The sequence below is a fragment of the Bombyx mori genome, chromosome 1, assembly GCF_030269925.1.
Source record: "Bombyx mori chromosome 1, ASM3026992v2".
Taxonomy (NCBI): domain Eukaryota; kingdom Metazoa; phylum Arthropoda; class Insecta; order Lepidoptera; family Bombycidae; genus Bombyx; species Bombyx mori.
This window is the reverse complement of record NC_085107.1, coordinates 565,114-579,359: the sequence shown is the minus strand read 5'-3', so window position 1 is coordinate 579,359 and position 14,246 is coordinate 565,114. Positions and strand designations below refer to the sequence as shown.

Here is a 14,246-nt window from a genome sequence, read left to right as displayed (position 1 = left end):
GGGTCATGTTTCAAGAAGGTACGTTTCGGTACTGTTGGGAATGTCGAATTATTCGATTTAAAAATGAAGACGCAGTTTAACGTTTAAAGTTTAACTAATTCAGATTATTATTTGACTAGCGACCCGCCCTCGCTTCGCTTCGGAAACATTAAAACACACATGAAAGCAAAAAAATAAAATAATTTTTTTTTTTAAAAAGTAGCCTATGTTCATCAAGGACAATGTCGGCTTCTAATGGAAAAAGAATTTTTCAAATCGGTCCAGTAGTTTCGGAGCCTATTCGAAACAAACAAACAAACAAATCTTTCCTCTTTATAATATTAGTATAGAAAACAAGCAATTAAAAAATAGCTTCACGTCGGTAGGCGTTTACAAGAAAAATGGCAATATAGTTGTTATTTAATCTTCTAATACATAGATGTGTGAAGGCCCCGAAGAATATTGTGAATATCAATTAAGCACAAAGCAAAGCAAAGCAAAGAGTATGTTCTGAACAATTGTAAGAGTTTGCGCAACTTATAACTTTGCCAATGAGGATGCTACAATCTTTGAACAAAATCAGAACGTTAAACATTAATTTGTGGCCTTTGTAGGGCAATTTCGGTCTTCATATCGTCTCCGGAGTATTTTTGCCTTTGAGTGGAATATGTGTAACAAATTGAATTTTGTCCATCAATCTATTAAAGTAAATTATATATCAAATAAATTGTAGTCATTTTTAACCCATGTATTTCAGAGAATTCGTAACTAATATAAGTAAAGTACCGACTTCTTAATTTTTGGTTTTTACTTTATCTCTTCAAAATTTGGGAGGTGCTTGGAGGATTTTTTACAAGTCCCAGCGCTTCTGGGTCTATAATCTATCTATCTATAATATTGTTCAGGTTCACTGTACTGAATTGAATTCCAATAAAATATGTTAAGAGAGGAGTATATTGTGTAGCGATGCATAATAATTTGTAATATGGTAAAAGTGAATAGGTACAAGTGCAAGAGGTGCAGGGCGTGCGGAGCCCCCTGTGCAGATTGCCACCCCGTGCACCAGGGCGGGTTGGGCGTGCTACAAATCATCGAAGCGTATCATCCTCCCTTTGAGTCCATCAGAACTTTTAATAGGAAAATAGTTCGACTCTGCTTGTTATTTTAATTCTGAAACGATGAATTGAGTAAAATGTAGTGCTGCTTTTATTTTATGTATGAAGGGTTATGAAGGATTATCGTAAATTTTAGATGATTTAGATTTATTGAACACAGGGTTTGTTGAATGGCATAAAACTAGTTTAATAAAATGTTATTAGTAGCAGGTATGGATAATCACGAATTATATCTGCGAACCTTAAAATTCAAAACAAAAAAATCATTTCAAATACTTTGTGTTTCCTCAGCATATCACTTGCAAGATGATTGATTTGATTTGATGTGTATTTCTATATGGTGGAGTGGTAACGGCAATCAATGTATCACCATTCACCATATCATGTAGTAAAATGTATCACCACCTTGCTGGAATAAAACCAGCCTACCGGGTCCAAGCGTGATATTGGATCAAAATGAGGTCGAAATATCGATGTTTTACAATGAACACATGCTATACGTGTTCTAAAAACTTACTTAGTGTACTCGTCGAATACAAGGAAGAGAGTTCTTCTCATTAGGACGCGATCCCGATCCGGATGAACATTCAGCGAAGCGCTGCTCTTACTAGGGCTAATCATAACAAGTTCTCTCAGGTTGAGCCCCGTGAGCTCACCTACACATACCTGCGTAGTTGGAATAATCCCATAAGTTAACGTCGTTTAGGTAAGAGGAAAAAAACAATGATAAAGACCGGCCAGTTACTAAAATTTGATGAAAGGCATCGTGATCAATGTTGTAATGTGAATGATTGAAGTACACGCTTGTTCTGGCGCATGTTGGCTGAATGCTACGAGAATCACCGCATTCAAATGATAAGTTAAATGAGCTTCGACCTTGTGCGACCATTACAAGTTTCAATGCAACAAACATTTTTATTTCTTGTAGCAATTTTACGAATTTTCCAATTATATTCAAATATTTATTTAGGTTGTTCGCATTGTATGGCTTTGTGTGTTTCTTATGAGACCAACTGGTACTTTCTGTTGCTCTTACCGGGAAAGTTTTTAGCTAGTACCTTCACTGTATGTCGCAACAATAGGCGCAAGTCAATTCGACAATTTAGAGAATCGTAATAGCAAAACGTGGCTTAATTAATAATAAATAAAAAAGCACATTAAATATCAATAGTTTATTAGATAAATTATAATCAAGCTTACACCTTCAATTTACCTAAGCCGATTCATAATAAAGATCGTAAAATCTATTTTTTTATCGTAAATAAATATCTGTATACGGTGTCGAGAGCGAGGCCTATATATTCAAAGGAAACGAAATATTTCCGCCGCACTGTCGACATCGCCTATGTAAAATTAAACTTATAAATAAAAATCTAACATCACGCTATGTTTTAAAATTAATTATGCTATCATAATAATTGGTGTTTCTACCGTTCGAATACTATTCGTTTGATAATTTAAAAAAAAAATCATTTTATTCTACAACTCGATTTGCATAAGCATTATAAGTAATTTTACGTAAAAAATGCGATTCTAGAACTTTCATATCACATATGATCGTGTGTCGGGTCTCGTGAGTTCGCAACCTTTAGAGTTGAAAATAAAGAACAGGGTGCGACGTGATGTTCAAACACATCAGAAATGGAATGAAAATTGCGATTTGTTGTAATCGCCACAGCGGAGCCGGCGATATTGCATTCGGATTAAAGCTTTAAATCAATGCCTCAAAGGATTCTCGATGCGCTCACCTAACATAACTATTCAAACTTTCAGATTACCTCCGACTGTGCGACTGAAGTTTAATTACATTTTATTTAGTCAAAGGCGAATAACGTCGACGTGGTACCTTTTTATTTTTCAGTGAACCGTAAAGCATTGATATAAAAATTGCGTTTTTAATACATACTACAAGTTGCAAAACGATTTCCTGTGCTACTCTCTCAATATATGTGCTCAGTTCGAGTTTTTTAACTTCTAGATCGCGTAAAAGCTAACTCACATTTGTATAGCTTTTACGCGATCTAGAAGTTAAAAAGCTTGCACTAAGCAGATTGGTTAATAAAACAGTCCAATTTCGTTTTGTAGACAAAGCGAGCGCACGAAACGACACACGGATCATTTTAAATAACACATTTAATATAATGACATCTGATTTTCGATTACGTAACATTAATTTTATTTATAGGCTTCAATTATTGCTTCAGCGTTTTCGTTAAGAGGTATCCTTACTATCACTAGATACATATATGAAAAAAAAAACGTTCAAAAATGTATGTTATCGGTGATAAACTATATGTGTATATAATATATTTTGTGTATACATTTATTTTATATCTATTGGAGTTTCCGTTTACGTTTACTTGGTGAATACGAAAATTATATTATGTTTGTTATTTGTGGATTAAAATCAGTCGGTGCAATTTATTCTGCTCTGTTAAATACAGTATCTTCTTTAATACAAATACCAGATCTTACTTTTTTAAATCTACTAATCTCAAACTACATAATACAAATATGAATTATGGACTATTTTACAACGATAACAGTATCAAAAAACTATTAAATATATATTCTTTTCATTTACTTTCAACTAGCTATTTATTTTGAAACTTAGTTAAGTAATCAGAAAAAGTATTCAGAAGTGCTATAAGTAGGTGTCGTCACTACGGTTCGAAGAGTCTAGTTAATCATGGCATCGCTTTAATGACTACGCCAGTAAGATCGCTTGCTGTCGCCATTCACAATTAGAACTTATAAGTCTAAATCATTAAAAAATATAATGTTATTTGCCTGTAAGTCAATCGTTGTTTTTTTTAAATAATATATTCAATTTTATTTATTGCAACAATCTTCATTTTATTTAATACTGAATTTTTTTATTCGTTTATATAATAAGTAACGAAAGTGAATTTAATTTTTACTGTGAACAGTAAATATATATGTATGTGTTTTAAGTATCCTAAATTATTATTTTTATTACTCAAGTAAGCGTTAAGTAATTTTTCCCTTTTAAATTTTCAAGCTTTCTTTTCCTTTTTAGTGGCATTGTAAATTCGTTTTAAGTAAAAGCCAATCGCGTTACGCACTTTATTTTAAATACACAAAGTTCAGGGATTGATGTGTGCTTCTGGATCGCCTCTCACAGGTCGTAACTGGGTACGCGCGTACCACTCTTTACAGTCGTGATTCAGTCACATTGCGTAGCCTGTTAATTGAGACTGAATAGCCTCTTAAAGGGATTCACAGTTTTGTCCATTTATCTGAGTAGTCGAATGTCTAACGAATGTCTGTAAGGCCCTTTATGTTTCAATGTCCATGTATTTCAATTTCGTACATAAACGTGACCACCTCGACTATTATGACGAAGGGAAAGGCCGTGCAGGATTTTAGAGAAAAAAAAATCACGTCAAGGGTTGAAAGGCTATTTGGTTTAAGCGACAGTTCGCTAAATACGCTACACTTATCTTTGTAATTAAAGATGCGTTTTATTTGGCATTAGCATCAACAGTTCGATGTTTTTAATTGAACTTCAATTAACTTTACTCTATTGAAATAACTCAAGTTTTTTTGTGATATTTTTTCCGAATTTTTTACTTGATATGGCTCTCATGTAAAGTCGCAAAAATGACGCTTAAGCCTTTCACCCATCGATGTATTATCTGGATTTATCGTTTTCTACATGGTTTCGTGTGCCGATAACTTCAGAGGGAGCAAATCAGCATGGTCACCATAAGCGTGAAAACCATCAGCGTACAAAGGTAGCGTAGCGGACAGTCATTTCAACAAATGATTATTTTACATGTTTTACCCATAACCAAAACGGATGTTAAGCAGAATTAGATATATATTTCGGTTTTCCAGAATTGTATACATGTATTATATAAATTTTATTATTGTTTTTAGATAATTTATTTGTTTGTTAGTCAACTAGACTCTAGGAAATAATTTATCTAATTCTACATTGATACATTTTTTTATGTATAGAAACACAACGAGGGACTATATTTAAATTGAATCGTGGAAATTACTGAAATATTAGATGTAAAATAAAAATTGAAGCATTTAATAGATATGAATACATACATTAGTTCATAAAAAAAATTGGCATGATTTAATCGTTGTACTTACAATTTATACACAAGTTTATTGTATTCATTTTACAGTTTTTCGAATACTTAAAAAACAGTAAACTATTCCGAATGACGTATATTTTGTAAAATGAATAATTAAAACTACATTAAAGTGTAAAATCGATGCCTCCAATGAACACTACTCCAAATTCGTAGGTCTACAGGAGCGTTTAAATGAAAAAAGTTGATAAAATCTTTATTACTGCAGATATATTTATGTTTTTTTCTTGTGTAACTAGCTGATTTACTCTTGCTTCGAACCCCATCAATAATTAATTTGTAATACTTTTAAAATAGTGAAGCGATTTGTGTGAAAAACGAAAATTTCAAAATTTTGAGTTATAGTGTTCATTGGAGGTATCGAAATGAGTTTCAATCGAATACATAATTCGCGAGATCCTAAAAATATACATTTCGTATCCGGAAACATGACATTGTTCTGGATTGGTTTCTTAAATATAATTATTTAGTCAATAACAGCATTAAACATTACTGCTGCAGCAGACTGCTGGATCGCGTTCTTTTACGATAAGAAAGTTGAAACACGTGCGTTCACGTACATGTGTATAAAAACATATTAAGTTTTGTTTTTAAAAATGCGTAACAATTTCTTTTTTAGATTTTTGCCATTTCTTTAATACTTTTAAGGTACATAATTAACGAAATTATTTTCTTTGAACATCAGTCAATTTAATGTAGGTGGTGGTTCAGTAATCTTCTAGTCCCTGATAAGCAAATAAAATTTTCAATATTTTAATGTACTATGGTAATCAAAATCTTTACTCATTGAATTAAAGTTACAAGTATGTATAAGTTAACAATATAAGATCCAGATGTTAAACGTCATGCTATAATAACTTGTACATATTGCCTAAGCCTATTGCAGTTATTTTTAAGCTTGGAAAGAATTCGAATAAATTAACTTGTTATATTGAAAAATTATATTAAACCACATAAAACTAACTAAATCGGAGTTAATGAAATCTAAGAAATGAGCCTTTTTTTTAACTATACAATCTAATTAATTTTTGCGTGAACGAACTCGACCTCGACTACGATTTACCTGATATTCAGAAAACTAAGAATCCACTACTACCCAGGGACGGGTCAATATTAAAAGACCTGAATCTTACGTGATTACTTCTGAGTATTCAATTTGTATTTTAAATAAAAGCACATTGTTTATATATAATAGGTATATTATTTTATTATACTGTGTGTAATTTTTTTTATTGCTTAGATGGGTGGACGAGCTCACAGCCCATCTGATATTAAGTGGTTACTGGAGCCCATAGACATCTACAATGTTAATGCGCCACCCACCTTGAGATATAAGTTCTAAGGTCTCAAGTATAGTTGAGAGTATAGTCTCTCAAGGAGACCGCTTCCGAAAACAAAGACAGATGTTAGTACTAATGACACCTTTAATGATGGGGTGGAAAAACCTCCATCCTGGTCTAAAAAATATATTTTTAAAACGTTTTATTAACATTATTTACGCTCCATCATGTAAGTTCAGCTAAACGAAACGATTGTTTGATAAAAAAAAACCCAGTAATGAAACACAAAATCAAAAACTGCTGATGGTCGGATCAACGACCGCACGCACGGGCGCGGCGCTGCGCACGCGCTCGATCGCACAAATATGTACTTATTTAAAACATTTGTCTAAATATCTAACTTTATCATCAAAGGTGTCATTAGTATAGTCTGTCTTCGTTTTCGGAAGCGGTGTCCTAACACCCAGTATAGCCGAATTATCAAAATCGATGTGTGAGATGCATCTGTTCATTAATATTGTTTCCTTTTCCCCTACTTATAGATGATATAATCGTTGTCAGATCTACAAGTGCCAATCTCTTTTTGTTGTTAATATTACTGCTTATGAAAGAAGCCTTCATACAATTTACATTAATAAGATTGGTTAATTCTAATATTGTTCGTAGATTATTAGAATTCCGTAGTATGATTTGTAATGTCGTTGAAATTTCAGGGTTGGTATTATTTATACCTTAACATCAACGCACGAGTCTTTTCCATGAGCGGGTATAAACATTTACTTGCAATTACCATTTTGAAAATATTTTACATCGCATTTACTGGTTGCAAATTCTTACTTTTTATAAAACAACACGGTGTTGTTGCTTACTCTTCTAAAAAACAGGTGCAGGTTCGGTAAATGACTAGGAGATTTAGACTCAAAGTGAAAGTTGCGATAGCAAGTGGGTTCTATCCTTATCTAATGGGTAGAACAGCTAGGTTCCCGCATTCAGGCGCAGGCGAATCTAATGTCTTGTTGTGGGAGGACTTGGAATTGAATTTGATGTAAGCCCATCAAAATACATCAATTTCGTTGTATGATTGAAACTCCGTTCGTCTTCAATCAATCGATAGTAAAGCTTCTGTTATTTTAACAAAAAAAAACAACAGTTTGATACCACAAGTAGTGACGTTTCGATATAAATATTTCAACATCGTGTTTTTATTTTATGTACGTTTAGATATTCGATTTGTTCAGTGCTAGTATTATTTCGACATGTTTATATCTCGTTGAATCCCACGCAGCTCTGAACTCTTATTATTGAATTACAGATACATCTCAACACATGATCGATTACCTAGATAGGTTCCTTTCCTCGCAAACTGGATAATAAAATATAATTGTAAATACAAAACGTTCATAAATTATAATTTTCTGTGGAAAGTTTTGTTTTTATTTCAACAGGTTCGAAACGAATAAAAACTTGAGGCCATTAATCATTGTATATTAGATTGATCAATTAATATGTGATATGGATCATATTGGCGTTAAACATTCATTCTAGTAATATATAATAGTACATTACAACTGGAACTACATATATTGTTCCTTAAAAGTATTATAATATTATTTCTATAAGCTTATCAGGGACATATTTCGTTAAAACATGTGAAATACAATAATTTTAAAGTTCAAATAAGAATAAATTTATTTTTTAACGCTAATAAATATTCTGGTATACATTATCTTGTAATGATGGAGACAATTTTCCTTACATCCACGGGTAATTAACGCATCTTACTATATTCTATTTCTTTTTTATGCTATATTCTAAAAATGGTGAGATAATCAGAGTTGTCATTATTAAATATCGTGAGTCGATTGAGCAATAACATCGTGGTGAAGACTAAACGACGTTATGAAACAGGAATATTATCGCAGAGCAGTGATATATTCACATTATTCGCATAGCATAACGTTCGCAGTCGGTTAATCATCACAAAGCTCAGAAAAAAGCGAAGCTCTTATGAACTATATTGGCAATATTTTACTATGACTAATTACATAAATAGATAATACAAAAAGGGAATGAATATAATCGTACTAACAATTATTGTACAATTGGGAATATGACCACTGGATTATGATCACTGGATTTGAGAGCACAGTTGCATTACTGACAAAGGTTCAACCAAATTGTTACATGAATCAATCATGGTAATTGTTTTTCATCAGAATAATTTGTTTTGCTAAAAAATTGTCACTGTTTCATAAATAATACGAAAAACAACGGATATTTGAGTTTTTAATTTGAAAATTTAAATTAGTACATTCTTATATCAGCAATGAAGATAGTTGGCATTTATCTAAATACCTTCATCTGCTGTAATGCCATAGATGATTTTAACTTCAAATGAAATGGAGGAAGGGGGTTTGCCACTAGATCTCCTCATATTGTTCATAAAGAAGGAATGAATACAGAAATACTCAAAAATCTAGGACGTTCAAAACAGGTTTTGTCAATATACAAAATACAAAATGAGAATATTTTTTATTCTTATTTGATTGTATGTCTTCAGGCCAAAAGTGATTATAAATTACAGTTTACAAGATGTCTCTATATAGATTGATTCATGTAACGTAATTGTCTAAGTCTGTTTTACGAAAAAGTTGACAGGCACTCAAAAAAATATTTTCAATAGAAAAATAAAGTCTTCTAAAGTATAAAGCAAATAATTATACCAATCTAATTGTTTCAGAAATACTATAATAGTTAAGTACTTTAATCACAATGTCAAGAATGATATAAATATATCAATAATTTAATGAGTTTGACCACCGATGTGAATCACCAAACAAAGTAGTCAAACTCTGTCAACATACAATTAGAATGTTTTAATGCATTAGATTTAATATTCAAAATCATGAATATACATACAATATTCATAAAAATACAGAAATTCTCTAACTAGATATTTATTTATAAATATTGTATTTCAATATTTCTCATATTGGTGGCACTATAAGGCTACTCCTTTTAATCTAAATTTTTCTTGAACATATATTGTTTGTAAAAATAAAGATCATACAATGGACAAGAAAAAAGGACAAGGTGCATAATCGTTGATGATCATAAGACAATTACTAATTTAAAATAATAGAGATAAAAATAATAGAGAACAGAAAAAATCTTTTTATCACCTCAAGTCTTCTTAATTAACGAACTCACATTCATCTAAAATATTACATAATAAATTAATAATGACTTTGATTCGTTGTTTAGGCTAAGAGACGGTAGTGTTCGTTTTAATATAAAGCATCAAATTCAAATAGGCCAAGTCAGTCAAGTATAGAAAAAAACATGAATAAAAATATATAATCAGCATGATATAAAAAGTTGCATTTAAAAAGTCTCATTAAATACTATGTCTAATACTATGGCAGTTTGATTTAGAAAAATATACAGATGCCTAATTTAATTCAGTATGACCACTGTTGGAGTACAGAGTCCTGCGAGATCAGTCCATGTGTCTGCCATTCAAGTCTATTTATCCTGTTTATATCACTGTGCACTTTCTATACAAGAAATCCGTAAGGACCGCTGCCCCGGATCTGAGCCCGCATGCTCTGCACACTATTCATAATCTTCTTCTGATGACCGACAAGAGTCACGCCGAGAGATGCCAGCTGATGCACAGTCAAGTCGACCACCGCATCCATGTCGGAAATGCCCGCCGCTCGAAACTTCTCGATGTACCGTGACATTTTTATGCATTCAAGCCATTCTTCCACTGATGTAAACTGAATCAAGTCTGGAGTATCGCCTGCTAAAGGGTCTGCTGAACGGTTTTGGGCAATCTTTCTCAATGTATCTGGGCAACGAATTAATTTATCTAGTGTCTTCACAATGCTTGAAAAAGTTGGTCTGTGTGTTCGTTCTTTCTGCCAGCAATCAAGCATCAGCTGATACACAGCCTCAGGACAGTCCATAGGAGCTGGTAGACGATATCCTTTTTCAATTGATTTAATCACATCTTGGTTGCTCCAGTTCCAATAAGGTCGTTCCCCAAAACTCATTACCTCCCAGCACACTATTCCCATAGACCAGACATCACTGGCAGAAGTAAATTTCCTAAATGCTATTGCTTCTGGTGCTGTCCATCGCACTGGAATCTTTCCACCACGGGTTGTATAGGCTCCATCAGCAGTAGATTCAATTTCACGAGAGAGACCAAAGTCAGCTATCTTACAAACAAGTTGAGAATTGACAAGTACATTTCGTGCAGCTAGGTCACGATGGATGTAGTTCATCTCTGAAAGATATTGCATTCCAGTGGCGATACCACGTAACATACCAACCAATTGCAGCACTCTAAATTTTCCATCATTCGCCCGTAAGAAAGTGTCCAAAGATCCATTTTCCATGAACTCAGTAATAATCATGATTGGATTGCATTTTGTGACGACTCCCTGTAAGAATATCACATTTGGATGTTCAAATTGGCCCATTATAGACGCTTCAGCCAGGAAATCACGTCGAGCTCGTTCAGTGGAGCCTGGTTTTAATGTCTTGATGGCAACATCAATTTCTGGGCCACAACTAGCTGGAAGTTTCAATTTGCCACGACAAACATCTCCAAATTCACCACCACCTATTATTGCTTCAATAGTAATACATGATGCATCAATCTCACGTGCAAATTCTCTGACAGCTTGATTGGGGTCTTCATATGTATGAGGGTCTATGTAAGTCCTGGAACCAGTGCCAGCAAAAAGAGGAGTGGTAGCATTGCTGCTTGTCTTAGCAGGACGATCAGGTCCTGTGTAAACTTCTCCATTTCTATAATTAAGAGCATTACAATCACTAGGTTGTTTTTTATCACATTCATCATCAGCACGAGATCTCAAAAATAAAACAGTAGCAATGATGGCAATCACTGTGAGGACAACTACTGCCACCATAACACCAGCAACTAATCTAACTTGAGCTCCTTCTTCGTCAATGAATGAAGTTTCAGTAACAGAATTGGTTCGAGCATATACAATTCCACTGAATTCTCCCCATCCTCTCTTCATCTTGGCTCTGACCCTAATGCCATATTCAGTGTCTTTTCTTAATCCTGTAATGGTGACCTGTGGGTCCTTAGTAATCCTCAGGGTGGTGTTGGTATTCTTGTCTTGACTGTCTTTTGGAAAGCATTTCACTTCATAGCTCTCTATAGTGTCATCAGGATCAGTTAAGTCTACTTGTGGTGGATTCCAAGCAATTGTTAACCTATCACTTTCTGTGTTCAAAATCCTCAATTTTGACACTACACTCACTACAGAGGCTTCAGTTACTGCTGTGATTTCTATGTGTTTTGCAGGATCAGGAGAGAGTTCAGATACTCCATTTTCTGCATAAACTTGAAACTTGTATTCAGTTACTGGATCTAGACCACTAATTGTAACTCGTGTACTATTAAGGCCAGTCTCTCCTGGTCTAAATTCCACAGTGGGGCCGCAATTGGCACATGAAATCTTATATGTAATATCACTTCTTCCGCCAGTATTATGTGGCGGTTGCCAAGTAAGAGAAATAGAAAACTGATCAGCAAATGTTACAGTCAAATTATCAGGTGCTGAAGGTGGTTGAGTACAGGGTATGGTTTTTGGGTCTTTCTTAGCTCTATAGTATTTTGGAGTACATTTACATTCAGCAGCAGCATATATGGTTGACTCAGAATGATCAGGGCACGGGATGCAGTGTTCGTCACCAGTGTGAGATTTAAATTTTCCAGGTGCACATTCTGTACAAATTTGATTGTTGTGGTCAGGTTCAAAGCCTGCCCTGCATTTGCAAGAGCCACTGGGAAGGGTCCATTTGCCATCACCCTTGCATAAATAAACAGGGGCTTTTTCACCAGGAGCAACCTCAGCATTAGCAACACAAGTTCCATTGGCTTGTTCAATAACCGTAACTTCCCTGCCAGTGGGAGTGGCAGGGAATCTTGCAAAGTTAATGTTGACATCAGGACATGTGATGTAATAGACTTTCACTGCCAAAATAGATATGCAGGCTCCTTGATCTCTAAATGCAAAATACACACCTTTCTTTGTGACTGCAATACTCTTCACTTCAGTGTTGATGTCCACTTCAGAGTTAGTGTTAAATCTGCCTTCCCCTGCGGCGATGCGGCCAACTAACTTGTAACTCTCGGGCTCCCAGGGAGGTTGTTCTCTAGTGGCAACATCAAATTCATAATACAAGAGACTGAATGTTTCTTTACAACTCAATGCATTTCCTGGGAAAAGTGAGCAATCACGAATAGTAAACTTGATTTCTATGTAGATTCTATTGGCATTTCTGCGTTCGATGAACGGGGTCCAGAGCCAGTTATTCACATTATGGTGGGCGACGTCACAGACCACATAGGAGCGCCAGTTTATTTGTTTTTCAAAGTTAGTGTAAGATTCTTCGAGCCAGCCGGCAGTGCTAGCCTGCGCACCATACGAGAACCGGGTCCAGCCTAGAGTATCTTCTGCTGTAGTGTCGAGAAGCAGCACTTGTTCGCCATGCACGCTAGCCAAGGCCGTCACTACTATCAGCCAAATCATGTCAACGGCATCACACGATCATTCAAGAAAAATAAAGACCTGTTTCCTAAACCTTCCTACATATTGAAAGGACTATTCACTTTACATCACTTCACATAAAGGGCCGACCACTTCTGCAATGTTATGAGTGGCCCACTACTACACTCGGATGAGTGACGATGCCGAGGATTTTTTTCAGAGAACGTGTTTACTGGCTGAAATTCAGACTGAGATTGAACACAAATAACAATATACCGCGCGACGATTCAGCATCTGTATTTTTCTATTGATCTCGTAAAACAGGCTAAATTCACTTGATATGGACGCGCAGCAGTTTTCTGTGTTGCCATATGCGAATTTGAAATAGTGAAACGAGTTAGAAAGAGATGATAGATTCTATGATAGATTCTATAGATGATAGATATACTAGGAAGGATTCTTCCATATAGCTACTTTTAAGCTCCTCGATGGACACTCATAACTACGATTACAAACCAAAAGTGTATTATATATTCGCCGTCGAAGTTGGTCTTTCTTTTCGTAGAACTGCAAAAGTCAGACAATTCATGGAAGGAGCAATGACGTACCCTCGTCGCACAAAAAGTTATATTATGCTCGGCAGAAACTACACCTGGAAGGTTATAGTCGACTTGCGAGAGAGAGAGCCCTTCTCTCTCAACATCAATCCGCAGGCCTCTTTAGACGATGCGACGGCCCCCTGGATAAGAGAGCTTGAGGCGACCAGAGAGATTGTGACCGCACGGCTCGCTACCAGTATTCCAGCCCTGCGGAGTGATCGATACCGAAGAGCAACTGGTTGGCAGTGCATCGCGATCCGACCCAGCATACTGATTCTGATCCGGAGGAGTATAAAGGAATAGCGTGGCACTGGCTGAACGGCCTGACAGAGTACCAGTCAAGATCACTGACACAAAGTTAGTTTTGCAGACGACTCTACGTGCCAAGCGTACATGGGTTTGACCACGTGTCTGGTTGTAGTGTTGATTGCGGTCACCTCTTCTATTTCTCATATTATGTTTTGTTCCGGACGCGGCTCAAACATCCGGGAGGGTCCAGGAAAGCTGTGTAGGGGTGGCTTTCGCAGTTCCATGCCTAAACTCACCGTTCACGTGTTCATAGCCCACGTGCACCTCGACACTCGGGGCTTGGAACTCATGAAGAGGA

General features: G+C 35.2%; 1 protein-coding gene across 1 annotated transcript; it reads right to left on the bottom strand.

Annotated features, from left to right (window-relative positions):
• Positions 1-2,251: 2,251 nt before the first annotated feature.
• Positions 2,252-13,418, bottom strand: LOC101742469 (ephrin type-B receptor 1-B). The gene has a single exon (XM_038011403.2). The coding sequence runs from the start codon at positions 13,080-13,082 to the stop codon at positions 10,062-10,064; it is 3,021 nt and encodes a 1,006-aa protein (XP_037867331.1). The 5' UTR covers positions 13,083-13,418; the 3' UTR covers positions 2,252-10,061.
• Positions 13,419-14,246: the final 828 nt, after the last annotated feature.

Bases quoted from the DNA above. Each gene is read 5' to 3' on its own strand.
- LOC101742469 (XM_038011403.2), bottom strand. From the start codon at position 13,082: ATGATTTGGCTGATAGTAGTGACGGCCTTGGCTAGCGTGCATGGCGAA.